At 42.6% G+C, this 23,241-nt stretch overlaps 1 protein-coding gene across 1 annotated transcript; it reads left to right on the top strand.

Annotated features, from left to right (window-relative positions):
• Positions 1–646: 646 nt before the first annotated feature.
• vwf (von Willebrand factor) lies at positions 647–22,593 on the top strand. Its single transcript, XM_079684153.1, has 53 exons — positions 647–776; positions 928–979; positions 1,134–1,277; positions 1,579–1,681; positions 1,796–2,004; positions 2,278–2,399; positions 3,613–3,832; positions 3,907–4,029; positions 4,118–4,229; positions 4,324–4,370; positions 4,473–4,609; positions 4,706–4,844; positions 5,366–5,466; positions 5,572–5,767; positions 5,839–6,054; positions 6,818–7,064; positions 7,170–7,264; positions 7,402–7,553; positions 7,808–7,911; positions 7,992–8,130; positions 8,263–8,397; positions 8,709–8,857; positions 8,950–9,088; positions 9,926–10,024; positions 10,122–10,278; positions 10,752–10,919; positions 11,057–11,192; positions 11,292–11,601; positions 11,800–12,952; positions 13,035–13,139; positions 13,553–13,696; positions 13,774–13,911; positions 14,037–14,201; positions 15,090–15,136; positions 15,225–15,402; positions 15,582–15,823; positions 15,907–16,096; positions 16,455–16,796; positions 16,882–17,120; positions 17,290–17,392; positions 17,526–17,597; positions 18,207–18,311; positions 18,444–18,649; positions 19,235–19,384; positions 19,472–19,588; positions 19,995–20,175; positions 20,560–20,600; positions 20,691–20,807; positions 21,085–21,183; positions 21,648–21,776; positions 21,860–21,899; positions 21,999–22,096; positions 22,279–22,593. Exons 1-53 carry the CDS (start codon positions 771–773, stop codon positions 22,462–22,464), a joined length of 8,544 nt encoding a protein of 2,847 aa, XP_079540279.1. The 5' UTR covers positions 647–770; the 3' UTR covers positions 22,465–22,593.
• The last annotated feature ends 648 nt before the right edge of the window (positions 22,594–23,241 follow it).

Genomic DNA, 23,241 nt, shown 5'->3' with positions numbered 1-23,241 from the left:
TATCAATGTGGGGTTTAGGAATTTAAACTAATGGTTTTATCCATGCATACATGATTTACTTAATAAGAAAGGAAAAATCATTTTTTTATACGTACGTAAAGTTTGCACCCGAGAGCATTGTCCCATACACTTTCCCAGGGTGTGTGTGTGTGTGTGTGTGTGTGTGTGTGTGTGTGTGTGTGTGTGTGTGTGTGTGTGTGTGTGTGTGTGTGTGTGTGTGTGTGTGTGTGTGTGTGTGTGTGTGTGTGTGTGTGTGTGTGTGTGTGTGTGTGTGTGTGTGTGTGTCTGAGAGAGAGATTTTGGCAGAGTTCAATGTTGTGTTTGTGCACGTCTACCACCACAACAGTGTTATTGCGTGAGATATCTCCAGTAAGTGTGTTTTCCAAAAGGATTGTTTGGGTTGGCGTCGATACAGATACGTATGTGTAGACTAATCACTCAGCCAGGCGATCAGTGGGCATATCCTGGTATTGTCCTGCTGAGTGTGTTTGATGGTGTCAGTCTGCAGGCACTGAGATTTGGACTGAGTCATAGTCGCCCCTTTTTTATAAACCTGGCGAGGGCGGGGGTCTTAAAGGCCAGCTTTGGTGGCTGGGCGGGGTGGTATGCTCTTTCCTATAAAATAGATTCCAGGCAGGTTGAGCATTTTACCAAGTTCTGAATGTTGGACAACGACCCTCACACACCGATCATTATGACATGACTGTGTGAGGTCAACATTTTGGATTGCATTTGCCTTTTCTTTGCAACTCTGTGGATTAACTGGAGACATGGAGGTAGGACTTGCTGCAGTTTAGAGAATTGAAGATTATTACTGTTATTAAAACAGCCGGCAGACAACTCAGAGTAATGTGATATTATAACAGGAAATGATTCTGAAATATGTGATGCTCATGATAATGGAGAGCATATCTACATGTGTTTCAGGTGTGTATGAGGCGGTATTTGCGAGAAATCTGGGTTCTACTGCATCTGACATGTGAGTATCTGAAGGTTATTAATTTATTTTTGTTGTTTGCACTTAAAAGTAAAACTCTCTTATCGAACAATAATATGTGAAATGTTTCATATAAGATCTCCTCTTTTTGTACTCTCACTGACAGTTGCATATTGTGTCTTTTGCATGTGTTCAGCTTGCGTGGCAGCTTTGACAGGGAGATGCAGTCTCTTCGGACGGGACTACGTGCACACGTTTGATGGGGTTTTATATGAGTTTCCTGGAGATTGCAGCTATCTGCTGGCTGGAGACTGCAGCCATCGCTCCTTCACACTGCTGGGTGAGTCACACTCAGACAGTTCAATAAAAAACAAATAGATTTAAATTCTACAGGCATCTGATGCTCATCCAGTGCAGATCAGTGGCTTGTGCATAGTCACAGCCATGGGTTTGATTCTCACTGGGATATGTATGCTTAAACAGTCTAAGTACTTGCACGCACATTTAAAAAGCTTACTCATTTTCTCTCCCTTTTAATTTACTGATGACCCAGAGATCATCGTTGTTATCTTTATGTTATTTCAAACTGTTATTGTCGGTTGAAGGTTTCATAATAAATTCAATGTATTTTCAACCCATAGGTGATTTTGTCAATGGCAAAAGAACTGGAGTCACTCTGTTTCTGGGGGATGCCTTCGAGCTGCACCTGTCTGTAGACGGACGGCTCTCACAAGGAGAAAAAAGGTTGAGATAGAGAATATTTAAGTAGTCGTGTAAAAATAATATAATTATGTGAGTAATCAAATTGTCTTAGTCGAAAAAATAAAATCACCCCATAGTGTGTCTCCTTTTTTGCAGACTATCTGTGCCCTACGCATCTCACGCTGTGTTTGTGGGCTCTGAGCTCGGCTTCTATAAGCTCTGGAGTGAGGAGTTTGGCTTCACTGTTACCATTGATAATGGAGCCAACATCGCCTTGACACTGACCAAACACCATGCAAACCGCACCTGTGGTCTCTGTGGCAACTTCAACTCTGCATCAGCTGATGAGTATACTGCGCAAGAGGGTAAGATCATTCAGGACAAAGGGGTAAAATCAACAATCTGTAACTTTGTATCTGGGATATTCGGATGTTTGAGAGCAAAGCAAGGGCAAGTTCCTTATTATTGGAATCAAGGAAAGGATTTGAGTCACCAGCACTCAGCAACAGGAAGAGTAGCAGCTCAGTACAGGAAAAGATAACAAGGTCAAAGAAAGCAAGAGGAACAGTAGTGGGAAGATGAGATTAAGGAGAAATCTTTCAACTTGTTTATATGTGTGTGTTTGTGTGTGTTTTCAGGATTCCTAACAGATGACAGTTATGATTTTGCTAATTCGTGGGCAGTGAAGGGGGCCGATCAGTCATGTCGACGTGTCTCAAAACCCAGCCAGTCTTGTAACAGCACCAAAAAGAGTTCAACGGTGAGAGAACAATTTATACACAGATACATATACACACATCTACACACATGTTGACATTGTAAGTTCTAGTTCGACTTGGTACAGTACTGTGTAAAAAAATATTGTAATAGGGCAGAATTGTTGAACAGTTTCTAAATATCTGATCATTTTACTTAGAAATCTGGATTTTGCCTTACAAATTCTAAAATGAAATGGAAAACATACTGTTAAATTCTCTTGGGGTGCCTTGATGGCCTAGAGATGAAGGTGTCAACTCTCTATGTTGCATATCATTACAAATCTAGCTTTTCCCTTATTTCCAGTTATCTCCCTTTTTGTATCAGTCTAATTTAATGAAATCTCCCAGGAATATCATAATTGTGTCTTGCAAAAGCCTTATAATTATAACTATGCCAGTCAAACCGTTAGCTTGTGTTGCCCAATATCGATTCAGAAACCTTATTTTTACATTTCATAATTTTTCCCCTGGTGCAAATGGGCTTTCATTTACAATAGGTACGAGTTTTGTTAAAAAGGAACAGCTGGCGGGTAACAGATCTGACAGGTTTGAGTGCGGTTCTGTAACATGTTTACTGTAGACGTTGTGTGTGGGCTGATCACTGAAAATCAGCCATATTTAGCAAGAACATTTTGTTCCACATGAACACCCACGTTTGATGAAACCAGTAAAGGCTACATGACAGTGTGAAACCATCGGGTGTCATCAGCTTCCTCTTGACTAACCGCAAACTGATCCTGCGTCTCTAAACAAAATGGTGCTCCAGTGTAACTGGGATTCATGTAGTAGCTCCCAAAGTCAGAATATTAAATATTGGTTTAAGCTTAAGATATATTCATTGATTGAGTATTTGTTTTATAATTTAAACTTACTCTCTGTTTGCCTAACTTATTTTATGGTTTACAAATCATCAACATTCTGTTTCCATTATGATGACACTAGAAGCCCATCTTCATGTTTACCTAACAAATGTCATTTTTAAAATCCTTTATCCCTTATTTACATAAGCTGGCAAGACATGACAGCCCATGCATGATAACTGAAGAGTACTTCTGTTTTCAGTCATAAACAACTAGGGTCTTAAAAGCAAACAAAAATGAACATCACTATCAGCTACTATACACAAAACATTTTTTTATTTCATCTGATATGTTGAAATGGTTTGACCACATTGCTTCCTTGTAATTAATTTTGCATGCATGTGTGTTTATGTAGATTTTGTCCAGCTGCAGTGTGTTGCAGACGTCCACTGTGTTTCTGCACTGTGCCCACCTGGTCTCTCCCGAGGCCTTCCTTATTCTGTGTCAGGGGGAGGTGTGTCACTGTGACCAGAGGGAGGCAGAGGACTGTTACTGTCCAATCCTGTTGGAATACGCTCGAACGTGCCACGCCCACGGGATACTTCTGCGTGGCTGGCTGGAGGAGAGCCAGTGCTGTAAGTTTGTCAGTCATTACATAGGCAGTCACAAGTTATAAAGTCACATTTATAACCACAATTTATGTGTTCAGTCCCCAAGTGTCCAATTGGGATGCAGTACAGTGAATGCACCAAGTCCTGCTCCACAACCTGCCACAGTCTCAACATCCAGGAAGTCTGCAAGGAAGAGTGTGCGGATGGCTGCACCTGTCCTGGTAACCTCCCACTCACTGCATCTCCCTTGTTTTACTTTCTGTCACTCTGTTACTAATATGTGTAACAGGGTGTGCGTTTGTGTCTCAGTGGGCAAGGTTTTGGACGGTAACCGCTGTGTGGAGGTATCTCAGTGCTCCTGTGTTCACATGGGACGACATTTCCCTCCAGGATCCTCTATCTCTCAGGACTGCAACACCTGGTGAGGGAGGAATTACATGCAGAAACATATATTAATACACAGATACAGATGTACTGCTATATTAAAATGTTTCCTGACATTTTTTTCCCTGCAGTGTGTGCCGTCACGGCTCGTGGGAATGCACCAATGAAGGCTGCCCGGGTAAGATTGACGTACTGTAGTAGTACCTGACTTTCACATACTACTGGTATATTACGTCCTGAGTTGCTAATTTCCAGTGTTATGTCTTTGTTTTATGTGTAGCTGAGTGCTTGGTGGTGGGCCAGTCTCACTTCAAGACCTTTGATAACAAGTTCTTCACTTTCACTGGTCACTGTCAGTTTCTGCTGGCAAGAGACTGCACAGAGAACATGTTTTCTGTCATTATTGAGAACGTACAGGTAATGGATGTTTTCTTTGATTATTTGTAACTCTTACTTTCCTGCCACTAGCTGCTTGACACTTACAGAATTGAGGCTGTTGATTTTGTGTTTCAGTGTGCAGATGATCAGGATGCTGTGTGCACACGCTCAGTGACACTCAGCCTGTCCTCTCTGGAAGACATGACAGTGAAGCTAAAGCACGGAGGGATTGTCTCTGTCAACAGCATGGACATCCAGACCCCGATGCTTCATGGTATGCCACTTTGGCACAATAGTGAATATATTTCGCAAGCCTCTAATCAAACTATATTGTATATGGTGATAAATAATATATAATATCTTTCATTATTCATTATTTATTCATAGTGTACTTCAAAATGCATGTTATAAAGTCCTTCTCAACCACAGCTTTATATGAACAGACAAGTCATAAATCATATTTGTAAGAGAAAGATAAAACAATTATTATACTACACATAAAATAAAGTACAGTCAAATATTGCACTTCAACCTATTGTATTTTGAAGAGGCAAAACATTGGCTCTAAGATATGAAAACACATTTTTCCTCCTAAAATCATTGGAGGAATGTAGTCAACACCAGTATATAAACATAAATAAAAAACACTTTTAGTCTAATGGATTCCTCAATAACATTTTGGTCATTAGCATCAGCACTGAAATGTAAGTTGTTGGAATCACTGTTAGTTGTTTCAAATGTTTACAACAACATTATATTAAATCCATCAAGTTAGCTCACTGTACACTTTAACAGGGCGTCTGCAAATCCAGAGATCTGCGCAGTCCTCAGTGCGTGTGAAATTTGGAGATGACCTTCGTCTGGACTGGGATGGGCGAGGCCGAGTCCTCCTAAAGGTATTAGAAAAGCCAATTTAATGGAAAAAGTATTTGAATTTCAGCAATGGTACATATGTTATAAGATGAGCAAACATGTTTACTGAACCCTGTCTTCCTCCACAGCTGGGACCCCGATGGGCAGGACAGACTTGTGGTCTCTGTGGAAACTTTAATGGTAACCAAGGTGATGACTTCCTGTCTGGATCTGGCCTGGTTGAGGCGAGTCCTCAGGCATTCGGCCAGGCATGGAGGATCAATGGAGACTGTGAATCTACCCACAGACATGAGACTGATCCATGTGCCATCAACCCCAAAAGAGGTATGACACACATATAGAGGAAAACATAACCACAGATTTGACAACAAATTCACCTCTGCTGCTTCTTTCAGTGCGTTTTGCAGAAGAGGCGTGTTCGGTGATGATGTCAGACGTGTTCAGCCCGTGCCACTATCTGGTGAACCCGGGTCCGTTCCAGCGGTTCTGTCGGTATGATGTGTGCGCTTGTGTGGACGGGGAGGAGTGCCTGTGCTCTGCTCTGTCTGCGTACGCTGCAGCCTGCACTGCCAGAGGAGTGCTGCTCAGCTGGAGGTCTCCCTCACTCTGCGGTAACTCTCACACTGAAGCACACACAGCTGATCTTTCATATGCACATACAATGATAAAAATCCAAACATTCCTTTTTTTTAGAATAGCATTGTAGAGCGAACGCAAAAGTCTATTATGTTGTTTAGCTTTAATCACGTATAAGTGGTTGTATATTAGAAAATCAGCAATCTCATATAAATCTGTCTACGTCAGTGAAGTTAGTTTTAGGTTGGACATTTGTTTTAGTTTTAGGTTGGATATTTGACAGACCTTCTTCTTTTCGTTACAAAATAAACATATTTATAGAACTAATCCAACAATAAATCCAAAGAAAAGAGGTGTGTCCAGTGTAGTGATACTATCTAGTATATGAAATGACTAATGAAAAAGCGGTGCCACATAAGACCCTTTTAATTATAAATGTTTTAATGTAATTTTACTAATATTGGCACCTAGCATTAAGTGTAAGTTAAAGTGTTTTTTTTCGTTTCAAACACTTATTTATTGATGATCCATAATTGAATCCCTGAGGTTAAGAGAGAGGGCTCAGATGTGCTGACAGTCTGTGAAGGGAGAAGAAGCCACTAGATTCGGAGTGGATGTCCAACCTCAAACTAAGCATACTGCGTTTAGGAAATTGTAAAATAACAATCATTACAAAAAGCAAAGATCTGACACAATTCCAGGGACAGAAAAATCAGGAAAATACTATATATATTAGAGATAATGGCACTGAGAATTTAACTGAGAATATATCCCTAACCCTCCTTGATGTGATTTCAGAGCTGGAGTGCACTGGAGGCCAGGTATATGAGGCCTGTGGGAGTGCGTGCGAGCGGACGTGCCGTGCTCTGTCTGGCGCTGAGGCAGGATGTGAGGGGGAGAGGGTGTGTGAGGAGGGATGTTTCTGTCCTACTGGAAAGTACCTGAGCGACTCCGGAGAATGTGTGACAGCTGACCTGTGCTCCTGCCTGCACGATGGACAGCTTTACCAACCCACTGATGTTTACGCAGATCATAACAGCATCTGGTCAGTGACTGTGTGTTTTCAAAGATTTAGCTGATTAAGATATACTAATGGATATTTTGTTTTATACATACGCTATCATTTTTTGTCTGCTTTTCTTGTGTTTAGCTATTGTGAGAATGGCTCCATGCGCTGTAGCTCCCCTGAAATGAGCACACTACTGTCTGACCTCTTCTATGATGACGACCTGGCCCCATCCAGAGGTACGATTTCAGGAGCCCTATTGAATGTCTGTGTGTTTTACATTTTCTTATAGTCCACTCTCTATGTGGTATCTTGAGTTTGACCATTTGTATTTGACATGAAACTTCTGATTTGAATATTGTTTTTGTGTGTGCAGAGCGCCGGTCAGCCCAGTGCCCTCCCCCACTCGACCGCACAGAGTGTGAAGCAGGGGAAAAAGGACTTGAGTGTGCCAGAACCTGCCAGAACCTGGACCTGCCCTGCGTCAGCCTCGCCTGCATCCCTGGGTGCCTCTGTCCAGCCGGCAAAGTAGGTTGTGTGTGTGTGTGTGTGTGTGTGTGTGTGTGTGTGTGTGTGTGTGTGTGTGTGTGTGTGTGTGTGTGTGTGTGTGTGTGTGTGTGTGTGTGTGTGTGTGTGTGTGTGTGTGTGTGTGTGTGTGTGTGTGTGTGTGTGTGTGTGTGTGTGTGTGTGTGTGTGTGTGTGTGTGTGTGTGTGTGTGTGTGGTTGCCTGTTTGTGTGTATAAAGCTCAAAACATCTTGATTGACAAACGGATTGATTTCAGGTACGTCACCGCAGAGACTGCATTGCGCCTGAACAGTGTCCCTGTTACCATAACAACAGGCCATATGCATCAGGACAGAGCGTCTCTGTGGACTGCAACACCTGGTAAAATTATTGTTTGCATGTATGGATATCAAGGGGAATACCTGCCATGTGTTTCCTTATTGAGCTTTTCTTGTTTTCAGTGTATGTGAGAACAGGAAGTGGCGCTGCACAGAGAAGGTGTGCGATGGGGTCTGCCGCACCGTGGGGGAGGGGCATTACATCTCTTTTGATGGCCTCAAATACTCCTTCCCTGGCCTCTGCCAATATGTCTTGGTCCAGGTAAGAGAAAGACATCCAATAAGAGCTCTAGGGTGGATGCACAGTAAGCTGTTGAAAACAAAAATGCAACATGGACTTATTTTCCTTTAAGTAACTTTTCATTCTCCCCTTTACTACTTTCACTCTCAACAGGATAGCTGTAATGGAGAAGAGGGTTCATTTAGAGTGATGGTGGAGAATGAGGCCTGTGGAATTGTGGGACATCGCTGTGCAAAAGCTATCACAATCTTCTACCAGGGAGGGTTGATTGTTTTGCAACATGGAGAGGTAACACACGCGCACACACACATATGTAGTTGGTAAGTGATTTAGTGTGTCATGGCCGTATTTACTAAAAACACACTTTCAACAAGACATTAAACATGGACATAACTTCTTACATGGACACTACAAAGCAAACATACAACGTTGTCTCCTGTCCCAAGCCTAACTAGTAAGATCATTTGGAATAAAAGTTTCCTTTCTGGAACGCAACTCAAGTTTTTCTTTCAAAAGAAAAGTAATTGCATTTGGCACAGTAGCAAACTGATGCTTGATGATGGTCTGTTCATCTATGTTGGGATCTTTCTCTCCTCCAGGTGAAGATGAAGAGGCCGGTGCTACAGAGCTCACAGGTGGAGATTGTTAAATCTGGTCAGTTTTACACCGTGCTGCTGGGGAAACACATTTCTCTCAGCTGGGACAAGGGAACTCGCCTTCTGGTTCATATCTCAGCAACATACAGGGTGTGTATGTGTTATAACACAACCTTTGACAGTTTTGCTTGTTTTATCCACATCAATTTGTATGGTGTCTTTTATGTTACATACATGTGTGTAGGACCGTTTGTGGCCTGTGTGGTAACTTTGACGGGAACGTCAACAACGACTTGGTGAGCAGCAACAACCAGCTGGAGGTCGACCCCTCACACTTCGGGAACTCCTGGAAGGTTGTTCCCAGCTGTGCAGATGTAACACAGGTAAAGTCTATTCTTAGAGTAAAGGGCCGGTTCTCTTAAAGTAAAAGTTATATGTTCTCTTTTGCTTTGGTTTAAGGTCAATTTAGGGCCATCTCTTTTAATATAACTGGCTAGATGGGGTTGTACATAAAATACCTGCATCACGGTTCCATACATGGTCCTTTTATTGTTTTTGGGTAAGTATAAATAAACCAGATGGGCTGTCAATATGCAAGATGATACATTTGATAGGAAATGAAGCAGACTCCATGTTCACTGTGACGGATTACCCACCTCAGGCAAGTCTGTGCAAGTTGAGTTTTAACAGCCTGATTTGAAAACAATGCCCTCCCGAAAGGTTTGAAACCAACCTTGAAATGTAAATGATGCTTTGGAAAATGGTTTGCTACCATGCAAAGTATGAATGATTCGTAGTTAATGTTCTGAAAAATGATTGATTGGACTCTTAAGTCAGACATGCTGTTTTATCTAGGCTGTGTGAAGAAGAGATACCAGAACTACAACAAAAGATTCACTTGTGATAAATATTAATGTGTACCACACTGTGCAATATCATTTCATATGTGCAATGATGTGAATGATGTGAATTCAAGCATTCATGCTTTATATTTTGTCTCCTAATTATGTTTAACTTTTTATGTTGTTTACTTAATAATTGTATATGTTTTTGTTTATTACTGATGCCATTAATTCCACTATGCCTCACACTGCAAAATACCACACTGTGAGAATAATAAGGATAGATATTATTTCAAGCTTTTCTAGTATAGGATAAGATGTAGATACTTTTGCACTGAATGTGTGTGTGTTTTTGTATGTGTGTTCTTGTGTGTATAGATACCTCTGCCTTGCAGCGATAACATTGTAAAGCTGATAACAGTGGAGCAGTCATGTCGAGTGATCAGTGGTCCTCCCTTTAAAGAATGCAACAGCCAGGTGAGTGTTATTACAGACAGAATTTAAACGTAATGTCCCGTGACACCACATGCATTGTAAGGTTCATGCCCATGGTCATTTGCCCTTGTGTCTGTAGGTGGATGCAGAGCCATATGTAGAGATGTGTGTGGAGGCAGCATGCTCTTGTCCCTCAGTGGGCGACTGTGCATGTTTCTGTGATGTCATCGCGGCCTACGCTCAGGCCTGCTCAGAGCGGGGGGTGTCCGTCCGCTGGAGATCCAATGATCTTTGTCGTAAGTGTGTAAAATGTCTCCAAATGTCATTTTCTGTTTGGAATAAACTTTACTGTCAAAGAAACATCTCGACTTGTTAATAGTGTTTTCTGAGTTAAGAATTTTAGCCGAGACACAAAGTCCGCTCCCATGCGGCTCCTCTGCTTTTTTTAGCACACTTTTTCAATAGTGCTGTTATTTTGCTACATGAAGCATTTTGTGTTATCAACTAGACTTAAGAGTTCTTTATTAATTAGTTATTGGGTTTAAGTAATGGTACCAGGTTCTTGATTTTCACTCAGATCAGGATTTATACTCTTTGAACGTGATGTTCTGAAAATGTCCTCTTAATGATCTAGTTGTGAAAATGTACTCAGATCGTCTTTATCTTGAAGAAAGATACTTATATGTAGTAAGGAATAGTCAAAAGCAGTGGCCACATTTTGTTGCACGATCAATACAATAGTCTAAAAATGTAACTTCTGTTTCCTTAGCAATAAGCTGTGAGGAGCTGAACCCCAGGAGCCCAGGTTTGGGGGAGGAGTTATGCCAGTGGAGATTTAATGCTTGTGGTCCTGCCTGTCCAATCACCTGCCAGCACCCAGATCCCCTCCACTGTTCACTCGATTGTGTGGAAGGTTGCCATGCCTACTGCCCCCCAGGTGCCAAAAATACTGGATATACACTAAATGCAAATAATTTGAACAATATTTGTAAATACTGAATAAATATAATTGGATCTATTATTGTACAAATCGGCAAACCGTTTAGATGAGTTATATTTATTTTAATCTTTTAGGCCAACTACTGGATGAGGTGGCCATGCGTTGCGTGGAACCCTCTCAGTGTCAGGTGTGTGTCCATGAGGGTCAGAGAATTTCCCACGGAAACAAGGTCATCCTGAACCATGATGACCCCGCCCACTGCAAAATATGGTAATACAACACAAGTCTGCACATTTTGGATTTGTCATCAATGCTTTCTAATTTGATTATTTGCAGAATTTAAGATGATTTATATTTCTTTTCCAAAAGTCACTGTGAAAACAACACACTGAGCTGTGAAGTGTGTGCCTCCTCCGCCATCTTCATCACTCCGACACCAACCCCCACCTATGGCGCCTTCACGACCCTGCCCTTTACCACCATGATGCCTGAGGGCACGTGTGACCGCGCCATGGATCTGGCCTTCCTATTGGATGGTTCAGAAGCCCTGACCGAAGACGAATTTCAGGCGACAAAAGAGTTCATACTCGGAGTGGTTGAACGATTCCGCATGGGCTCGGCTCACACTCGAGCCACAGTGCTGCTTTACCACTCTGGAGTCAAAACATATGACCTGCAGGTAGATAACTGTATATTACTGGAAATATGTGTGAGACAAGAAAGTGTGTATTCTTACCAAAGTGTGAAGTGCTGCATGATGCACTCTGTGGAATAATTGATCAAACTAATTTAGCCCATAAACATGCTGACTCGTGGAAACTATAACAATAATTAATGCCTGGGGAATCTTCCTGTTTTCCCTCATTTATGCTTGTAGGTTCAGAAGTGGCTGTTTAAGAAGACCGTGCGTGAGCTGCATTACACAGGAGGAGATGCAGCCTTCTTGGATGAAGCTGTCAAGTATCTAGTTATCAACATCTACGACAAAAACAAGCGTGACAAGGCTGGCCGGGTTGCCATCATCTTAACTGCTAGTGCCAACCCTCGCCCCGTCCGTGCTGTTGTCAAGATGCTCCGCAAGAAAGCCATCACCACCCTCACAGTGGCCCTGGGTCCCGGGGTAAACATGGGGCAAATTAATGACATCACCAAGGCAAACCCAGAAAACAGGGCGTATGTGTTGAGCAGCACAGGCGAGCTGTCCGATCGAATGTTAGAGCTGACAGATTACCTCTGCACCCTGGGGATGGAGCCTGAGGTGGCCAAACCTCCAGCGCCAAAGTCCATTTTGCAGGGCACCACCACCACAACCCTGGCCCCTCATCTGGAGTCCAACCCAACACGACATCTCCCCAACACTCCTACGTCCACAACCCCTTCTGGCTTGTCTCCCGTCACCACATCGCCGTCTTCCACCCCTCCAGCCAAAGATGTGACCTTCATCCTAGAAGGCTCTGATGCAGTCGGCGAAGTCAACTTTAACAAGTCACTTCTCTTCCTGGAGGAAGTTATCTCAAAGCTGATGGAGGAAGAAGAGTACATTCGTATCACTGTGATCCAGTACTCGGTAACGGTCACTGTAGAGATCCGCCGGTGGGAGTTGAGACGCCAGAGTACCCTGCTGCGACAACGACTGAGGGAGATTCGTTGGAGGGGTGGAAGTCAGACCAACACAGGCACAGCTGTCACTACCACCTTTCAAGAAATGGCTACAGTAAGGCCTTCCCGCGGCCCCACACCTCCTCAGCTGGTCTTCCTCGTGACAGAAAACCCGCCTACTGACACTGTGACCCGCCCGCTTTCTACGAGCACCCACACACAAGTCTATCCCATTGGTGTTGGACCAAAGATACGAGAGACTGACTTGCTACCATTCAGCTACCCTCAGCGGCCGCTGCTTGTTGACGACTACAACCATCTGACAACCCTGGTCCACCGTGTAGTCAATATCACAAAAACCACAGTCAGGCCCCGTTCTCCTACTCTGCCTCCCCTCGTCCTCACAACACTCTCCACCCTGCCGCCCTCAGGTACAGAAAAACACTTGCTTCAATCATTCAGTCCACCATGAGTCCTTGGCTTGTAATCATTTGTGAGCTTATCTTTGTCCAGTGCCGTGTCAGAAGCCTGTGGATGTGTTGTTCCTGTTGAAGGCTGGAGAGCAGTTTGAGGACATGAAGACCTTTGTCAAAGCTTTCATCAATAATGCAGACATAGGTAGGTGTGACCCGGCCCCTAAATACCCTACCACATTTTAAATGTAATATGGACTGCATCTGATGTAATGTATTATTATAAGTTATACCTATTTTTAATCCTTCTGTCTTTCACAATAACATTTCAAAAGAAAATTTGAAAAACTACCTGGAGCTGAGATTCTTTGCAGCTTAACTGTTTTATTATTGCTCAAATCATAAGTGGTTTAACAGGCATGTACTGAATTACTTACTGTTGTGCGATCACCCAATTATCTGTATGCCTCTGCACTGACTACAGCCGTGGTTAACATTTTCTATAAAACGACAACATTGCATTAAGGTACAAATCGACTACGTATTTGTATATAATCAACCAGCTTGTAACTCTCTCTCGTGCATTTCTATAATGATCTAACTTGTTTATGTGTGCAGGGCTGAATGGCACTAGGGTGAGTGTGCTTCAGTATGGAGTCACCAACACAGCAGAGCTCACGTGGAAAGAGGAACAAAGCAAACCCCACCTCCTGAAGCTGGTGGAGAGAATACCAAGCCGGACTTCTGCTGCCCCAGCACTAGGTAGTGGATATGTACACTTACACGTGCACACACATTAAAGCAGACACACACACACTCACTGCCCTGTCTGTCTGCAGGCTCTGCGCTGCGATACGCTGTGCAGACGGCCATCTCCAGCGGTGGGAGAGTCGGTGTAGCCAAGGCCGTGGTGATGCTGGTGACTGACAAATCAGCTGATGATGTCAAAGAAGCAGCTAACGAGGCACTGGCAGCAGGTAATTAAATCACTATTGACATGTTTAACATTTTCTCCTCAGTTAAAGAACCATTTGGTATGTTTCCATCCTTCATCTTCCTGTGTAGTGTCACTTAAAAGTACCTAATAAGTGTTTTTCCTCAGGTGTATCGGTGTTCCCCATCGCGGTGGGACAAGGCTATGACAGGAGCGAGCTTGGTGTGATCGGTCGCCACGGCAATGAAGACAACACTCTGCACTTGAACAGCATGGATCAATTACTGATGGTCCTAACTCTGGACCACGGTTTCATAGAGAGAATCTGTAGAGGTGCTTACCTCTCACACACACACACACGCACACACACACACACACACATTACATTACATTACATTACATTGCATTTAGCTGACGCTTTTATCCAAAGCGACTTACAATAAGTGCATTCGACCAGGAAGATACAACCTTTAAGAAAACAGAATCATATAAGTACATCAGGTTTCATAGAGCCAAACATTTCAAGTGCTACTCAACTGGCATTTAGAAAGCCAGCCCTTTATTAGTATATAAGTGCTTTGTTAGTAATTTTATCGCTCGAAGTGGAGTCTAAAGAGATGAGTTTTCAGTTTGCGTCGGAAGATGTGTAAGCTATCTGCTGTCCTGATTTCAATGGGGAGCTCATTCCACCATTTTGGAGCCAGGATAGCAAACCCACGTGTTTTTGCTGACGGGAACTTGGGTCCCCCTCGCAGTGCGGGTGCAGCGAGCTGTTTGGCTGATGCAGAGCGGAGTGCACGTGCTGGGGTGTACGGTTTAACCATGTCCTGGATGTAGGAAGGGCCAGATCCATTCGCAGCATGGTACGCAAGTACCAGTGTCTTGAAGTGGATTCTAGCAGTTACTGGAAGCCAGTGAAGGGAGCGGAGGAGCGGTGTGGTGTGGGAGAATTTGGGAAGGTTGAAGACCAGACGAGCCGCTGCATTCTGGATGAGCTGCAGACACACACACACACACGCACACACGCACACACACACACACACACACACACACACACACACACACACACACACACACACACACACACACACACATGCAGTTTATTTGTTCCTATTAAAAATAATGTTATGAATAAATACATCTGTTCTTAAATATATATACTATAATATATAACTTGTGTTAATTGATCATAATGCTATTGATCATTGCTTCCTTTCTCAGCTGGTCCTCCTGGACTGTGTGTAGATGATAATGGGAATGAGAGAAAGGTGAGTAAGGCCTGCTGAGGTTGAATAAAAGCATTTCAGAAACCTTTTACAGCCCATACAGCAATACTTGTCTGTTTATGTTTTTCAGCCTGGTGAATCTTGGCTGCTGGAGGACGGCTGCCACTCTCTCCTCTGCCACCCCAGTGGGGCTGTGACATTACAAAACCACAAAGTCAGCTGTGACAGACTGGAGCCTCCGGCCTGCAGTAACAACATGCCACCTGTCAGAGTCCAGGAGACCTGTGGCTGCCACTGGGAATGCCCTTGTATGTACATCAGAAGTATAAAATAGCTTCTAAACTTGCATTCAATGTAACCCGTCTATATTCGGTGCACAACATTTTCCATGTGGGTTGCTAACAATGACACTTGCATTCCAGTCTATTTATACCAACTGTTAAGGGATCATGTGTCTCTCTCCTCCTCCCGCCTGCTGTGTTTACAGGCATGTGTATGGGCAGCTCCACCAATCATGTTGTGAGGTTTGACGGCTTGGCGCTCAGGCTGGATGGGGAGGGTTTGTGCTCCTATACACTTCTCACTGTCAGCAAAAACATCAGTGAAGGGTCAGAGGTCAAACTCCACAGCGGGCCATGTCAGGACTCAGCGAATTACAACCAGGTCTGCATGAAAGCCATGGAGGTTATCCATGGGCCGCATACACTGCTGCTGAAGGATGATATGACGGTAAGCTGTGTGTGTTGCTACAGTGAATCAATACATGTGAGTCTATGAAGGGTCATTTACTAACTATGTGTCTGTTGGAGCAGGCAGTGATTGATAGAGAAGAGCTTTCGCTGCCGTGGCGGTTCGCTGGCCTAGAGCTGGTGCGTTATGGAGGAGTGATGCTGCAGCTGAAGTCCGACCACGGCTACGTCCTGACTTTCACTCCTCAGAGCAATGAGTTTACCATCACGCTGCTCAGCTCCACCACCTCAGGCCACACTGCTGGACTCTGCGGTAACACACACTGAACATAAACATAAACAATTCAGTTCACTCTCTCCAATATTGAAGATGTTAAGATAAAGTATTTTATAAGACTTAAACTATGCATGAAAAAGACTTGTACATTTCAAATTAGGCTTTTAGTGCTAACAGCCCAAGCCACTGTAATAACAATGCTTTGAAATCAGCATCTTGAAATGCTGGATTATCTTTGCAAAGGACAAGTGCTCACTAACACAGATTTGGAAAAGAATGTTGTACATTATTAAAGATAAAAAAAACGTTTTGTACATAGAAAAAGTATTTAAAACCAAACTGTAACACTGTCCCCGACCTCTGACCTCACTCTCTCTCTCTCTGTTTCTTCCAGGTGCCTGTGGAGAGGAGAAATTGAACGTCCTATCTTTACGTAATGGCAGCTCGACCGCTGACCAGCCCTCCTTTGTCTCAGACTGGACCGTGGCTGCAGATGAGGGTGTGTGTCTTCCAAAGCGCAGGGCAGTGTGTGTGCTCGGAGCATCGATGGGATGTCAGGCCCTGCGTTCTGAAGTGTTTGAACCGTGCCACGCACATATTCCTGTCCAGGTGTTCCTTGCCAAGTGTGATGAGCAGGCATGTGAGGAGTCAGATGTGTGTGAGCTCATGTCTGCCTATGCACGCCTCTGTAGACAGAGAGGTGTGTGTGTTGACTGGCGAACCCCCCACCTCTGTCGTAAGTAAGATTTATGATTCAATTAAATGGACGCAGTTTAACACCCAGTCCGAGCCTAAACTTCAGCCTGGTCTTTGTGTCACAGCGTTACAGTGCCCTAGCTCCATGGAGTATGAAGCCTGTCGGACAGGGTGTGTGGACGATTGTGGCAGCACGCAGAGGTTGCGAGGCGACTGGCCGGTTGCCAGGGGTAACGAGTCATCCTGCATCGACACGCCTACAGAGGGCTGTTTCTGCACTAGAGGGACGGTTTTGCATCACGGCCAGTGTGTGTCACCAGAAGCATGTAGGCAGTGTGTTGACCAGAAGGGACGCGCATATTCGGTGAGATTCATGAGGAACATCTAAATTACCATCTTAATTACAGAAGCACATGCTGGTAGAATTGGATGTGCCAAACATTGAAGTGTTCACCATTAAAACTGTGCTGTGATCGCCCTCTAGTGTCTATTCCTAATATAACCAATACAAATGGTTTGCTTTGTTTGTACAGCACATGCAGAGTTGGGTACCAGATGAGAACCCATGTTTAATTTGCATGTGTTTGGACCAACAACACATCAACTGCACTGCCCGGCCCTGCAACGATGTCAAAGGCAAGCAGCCGTTGCGTTACTGCTGCTCATTCTCATACAGTAGATCTGGTTTAGCAAACATTTATCCAAAAGATAATGGCAGTGTTGTATTAAGATGTCACCCTTTAATGATAATGTGTGTATGTGTGTGTAGCTCCAGTATGTGGACCCTGTGAGATCCTGAGAGAGAGGAGAGAGTCAAAGTGCTGCCCAGAGTACGAGTGTGGTATGTAAATAACAATATGTGATATTATTAAAACGTTCCTATTTCCACACCAATATTACAGGAGCCTCATCAAATGAGAGCAGGAAGAACAGACCAGTCAGTCTTCGATAAAATATAACATTATATTGTGTAATATAATGATATCTTTTATGTGAGTGCATGCATTGCTTGTTTTTTTTTTTATCTTAATGTGTGCACATTTATAAATGTGTCTGTTGATTGTGTATATATAGGATATACATATTTTATACATATTTGTATTTTTATATTCAGGATTGTGGGAAACGGTATTTCGATCCCTCCGTCTGTACACACAAACTGAAAGATTGACAATAAAGTTGACTTTGACTTGACTTTGACTTTGATTGTAATAAAGTCAAGTCATAGTCAATTAAATCGATTACTACTGACAAATGAATAAACCTCTTCCACCTGTGTGAAGAAATAGCTCATTAAAAAATAATCTAAATAAGGAAAGAAACATTGAAATCATTAATTTAAATGATTATCTGTGTTTTTCAGCGCTCTGTATTTAACAGAGATGGATTGTTCCTGGAGAGTAAATCCTCGCCCCACTTTAACATGCCGTATCACTCTGTGCATTTTCAGTGTGTGATCTGGTGACGTGTGACCTGCCTGAAGTTCCTCGCTGTGAGGACGGTCAGACTGTGGTTCTGAAAAACCCCGGGGAATGTCAACCTATACACGAGTGCGGTATGCCTTTTTCAGATTCTCTGTGATGTTCCAGCTCTGATTTTCTCTGGCACACATACAGACATGAAACAGAGCACACATCCATTTGATCTCTTTTACATTTTTCCTTTCATCTCTTTTCCCACTTCACAGTCTGCAAAAAGGAAGAGTGTGCTCTGCAAGCTCCCCCCGCTTGTCCCGCACATCGTCAACTGTCAGAGAGAAAAACAAAGTGCTGTGACGTGTTTGAATGTGTGTGTAACTGCCAGAACTCCACACACACCTGCCCTGCTGGGTTCATCACTTCCTCTTCTACCAACGACTGCAGCTGCACAGAAACCAGCTGCCTGCCGGACAAGGTGTGTGAAGAGCAGTGGTGGAGGTCTCGAGGAATCTGAAGTATTCTAGTAAAAGTATTCCCCTGTGACTGCTGTACTATCATTAGGGTTATTATAGATGAACACATTTATAACCAGGGTTTGAATGCTGTAGCTTGTTAAGGTAGATGTCATCTTAAAGGAATGCAAGTAATGATTATTTTTATGAATTCCTTTTTCTTTTTTATTAATCTCCTGATTATTTTCTCTTTTACTTTTTATCAAAATGAAGATATTGGTGAGAAATACGAGAACAATCACACAGAGCCCCAATTGTCTCCTTTGTGCTCATCCATCAGCACAAAATTACCGGAAAATGATTTGCGTTTTCTCTATGCCAATTAATATTTATGTATATTAATGTAATATTTGCTTCCTAAATGTAATTGGGTAAAAGTAGAAAGAGGCATGATGAGGAAGACTCAAGTACCTGACATTTCTAAATAAATAAACAGGCCTTGTTTAGATGTAGTTAGTTACATATTGTGTTTGTCAACATGCATCGTTTCCTATTTCTGTGCTGTTACTGTTGAAACTATCCTGTTTTATCATCATGTGTCTCTCCAGGTATGCGTGGTTGGTTCCGTGGTCCACCCAGTGGGGAGTGAATGGGAGGAAGGATGCGAGAAGTGCAGTTGTACCCAGCTACAGGACAAAGACACATCACTGCACATTGCTCAGTGTAGACCGCCTGTGTGTGATCGAAACTGCCCTCAGGTGGGAAACACACATATTAAACATTCACATTTGCTTTATGCTTCTATACCTTTATTGTAACTCATATATGTTTATTGTGTATTTCAGGGCTCCACGTACACTCCATCAAACGGAGAGTGCTGTGGGAAGTGCACACCGAGCAGCTGTGTGGAGTCAGCGGGGGAGATGCGAGGGGACAATCTGTTGAGGCAAAACCTCAGACATGTATGTGTGCAGAGAAATCATACACGCCTGAACAATATAGGAAACCAATTCATTCTAATTTTTGTTTTTTGTGTAATTGTCAATGCGCGCTGTGTAGGGTGTTAGGTGTAGAATTTCATTTACAGCTGACTGTTTGGATGTTTTAAAGAGGGGCTGTATGTAGTACCTATCCATAGTCAATGTATTACACAAAGTAGATGGGCCTTTGCATGATCCGAGTTTTGAAAAAAAAGACACCAAATAGGGGGTGGCTGACCACCTTTACAAGATCCAAACATTCTCTTTAAGAAGCATTTAAATAAATGGGGGATTATATGTCTTGCTCTATGTACAGATAAATTCAACACTTCTGCATTTTCTTTCTCTCTTATATTCACTTTTATCAAATATCTGTGTCTGTCTATAGGTGGGAGAGGTATGGCAGTCCCCACATGAAAAATGTGTGTTACATCAGTGTGTGAAAGTAAAAGACGAGGCGTTCATCTCTGCAACAAACGTCAGCTGCTCTGCTTTGGACACTCCTTCCTGCCCGCTGGGAACAGAGTTACGCTGCAACACCGAAGATTGCTGCCCCCGCTGCCATTGCGGTAAACTCACATTCATAAACATCATTTAAAAAAGGACTCAAACACACCATTTGGTAAAGCAGGGTGGCATTAGGAGACTGACCTTCCACTAGCATGCATTATTTCATTTTCCTGAATCATCATGCTGTCACTCATACACTTTACTGAGGTGCAGATGCAGGGTCTGTCCAGCAGGTGACTCTCTCACACCGGTGTCATCCCAGAGCCTGTTAATAATAATAATAATAATAATAACTTGAATTTATATAGCGCCTTTCATAACCTCAAGTTCGCTTTACTAAGAAACATACAAGGACAAGACATAAAACATAAAAAACATAAACATAACCATTACCTGTCCTTAATATGAATGGCAAATGTTTTTTTGTGCTTTTCTCTTTACAGCTCCAATGAATGCTTGTGTCCTGAACAACACTGTGATAGGAGTAAGTCATGTGCACAAGAAAAGCACTCTTTTTCATATAAGAGCCTTTAAAATAGTTCCTTCACTGCTCCATGTGTGTGTGTTTGTGCAGGCAGGAGAGAAGCTGATGATGGACGTGTGTACACAATGTGAGTGTACGGTGGAGGATGGTGTCGTGAAGAAATACCGGCTGTCCTGCAGGAGTATGAGTTGTCCCATTTGCCCCATGGTAACCAACATCCCGTCATTATTTTGTATTACCACCATTATCCTTTGTCATCATAATTATTTTCATGACTAACCGTTCAAATCGAACTTCCATCATTTCCATCAAAGATCCTTTAATCCACTGACCACATTCCCTCTCTACTCATCAACACATTTTAAACTCATATTTTTCTATGATTCACTCCATTCACAGAGGTAAGTAGAGAACTGTTTATTTGGAAAAAAATAGCCGTAAAAAAATGACTATATAAAGACCATATTAATCCAATTGTTTTCAGGGATACACTCTTCAAAAGGAGGAAAACGCTTGCTGTGGTCGATGTGTTCCCACTGCCTGCTTCATGCAAGGGCCGGATGGAAATCTGATCAGTTTGCAGGTAGGTGCTCAGCAGCAAAGGACATGCCTGGATCATTAACTGAAAGTTAAACAAATTGAATTCAAGTAATAATGTTGATGTTGAAAGCAGCAGAAATAACACATTGTAAAGTCGAATGTTTTGGACGAATCAGTACTGATTCTGCAACAAGGCTGTAAAATAATAAATGTTGTATACTATATCATACAACTGCATACTGCAATACACTATACTATACTATGTTATACCATACTAACTAGCGCTAGACTGCACTATGTTATATTAAACCACAATTAACTCCACTTTCTTTAATCAATAGAGTAGTGCCACTAAAATAAGATATGATATAATAAAAGTTGGTTTTTGCATCAGATTAGTGATATTTTGTCTTCAGCTGTTTGCTTTGGTACATTTCAAATGGCGAGAATTGCTTTTCAGCATTATGCATAAAAACTGTATTTGTATGTGTGCATGTCTCTCTTCAGGTGAACACCACTAGCGAGGACGGTTGCAACCTGTATAGCTGTGGTGTGAACAGTAAAGGCGATCTTGTCCTGCAAACCAAAATTACCACCTGCCCTCCTTTCAACCGCCAGACGTGCCTCGACCAGGGGGTACGATGCTACACAAACTGCCCATACATACTGACATCTACCCTTACTTCTCTGTTAAATGTTTCTCTCCTGTGTGATTTCAGGGGAAAGTCAGTCAGATTGGAACAACCTGCTGTGAAATGTGTAAGTATTAATTAAGTAATGTGACCTTTGCAAGATTGGTACAGTGTTTAAAAAAATGTGAACGCTGTGATTTTAATAAGAGTGTGTGCATATGTGAAGGTACGGAGCCAGAGTGCCGTAGGACAGCAGGAACGCTAAACTACATCAAATTGGATGACTGCCAGTCAGAGCACCAAATAGAATTGCATTACTGTGAGGTAAGATACTACACACACGCACACACACACACAGGGTGATTATTACTTCCCATCCCCTAGGATTAGCCTGCAGAGTTCAATGAAATCGTTTTTTAACACTGTCCTTCCATCCCACCCTCCTCTCTCACCCTGTGTCGCTGTCCATCTGTCTCTGTCTGTCCATCTGTTCGTCCGTCCATCAGGGCAAATGTCGCAGTAAGTCCATGTACTCCCTGGAGAGCGCTGCAGTGGAGCAGGAGTGTGTGTGCTGTGCTGCTGTGGAGACGGAGCCTCTCGATGTTCCCCTGCTCTGTGCCAATGGCACCCACAGCCACCAGACTGTCCTGTCTGTCACTGCGTGTGACTGTATGTCCAAACACTGCACCTAGAGAGGAAGGAGAGGAGGGATAAGTGAGTTATAAGGTTATAAATGTAAACGTATTGTGTATATCCACATCAAATGTACCCACATACAATGATAAGAGCAACAATAACAATAAAACAAACTTGCCAATTTCCATGAGCCCTTTTTGTCTGTGTCTGTTGAAATCTACATGCTGGAGATTGATATCTGTTTACATGTTTGAATAATTCAAAAATGATATAGATTCTTATAAAGAGGTAATGCTTTTTCATACCTAGATCTTGCAATTTCAAATGATCATAATTGAATTTCCTGTGGTTTTGACTGCTACTTAACATAGTTAAGATAAATACATAATGTTTAGCATTTGTAATTCCAATATCAATCAATCATTCAATAAAATAATGAATCTTTGCAGCCCTTTGTGAGCAAATAACTTATTTTTGAGGCGTGCCTGTAGAGGGTATATAAGGTTCACTTTTAAGTCACCTGTAAGTTCTTTCTTTCTGATTTCTGAGAAGCTTTTGTTTTTATATGACCTTAAATTGAATATGTTTGGGTATTGGACTGTTGCTCAAACAAAACAAGTTCCTCTTTGTTTATTTTCTTGATCTTCTAATAGATGGACCGTACAAATGATAAATCAATTCACTGGCATGAGAAAAAATTGCTAAGAAAACTGTGTAATAAGCTTCCTTAATGGAGAAAGCAGGATTTCCTTCAAACAGCTTTCATTGAGTTTTAAATCATTATTCCAACGCTTTCTCCTAATAATTGCTGAATGTTAGGCTTGCCTGTTGAG

This window comes from Notothenia rossii, assembly GCF_949606895.1.
Source record: "Notothenia rossii genome assembly, chromosome: 5".
NCBI lineage: Eukaryota > Metazoa > Chordata > Actinopteri > Perciformes > Nototheniidae > Notothenia > Notothenia rossii.
The sequence above is the reverse complement of the archived record's forward strand: the minus strand, read 5'-3'. Positions and strand labels throughout refer to the sequence as shown.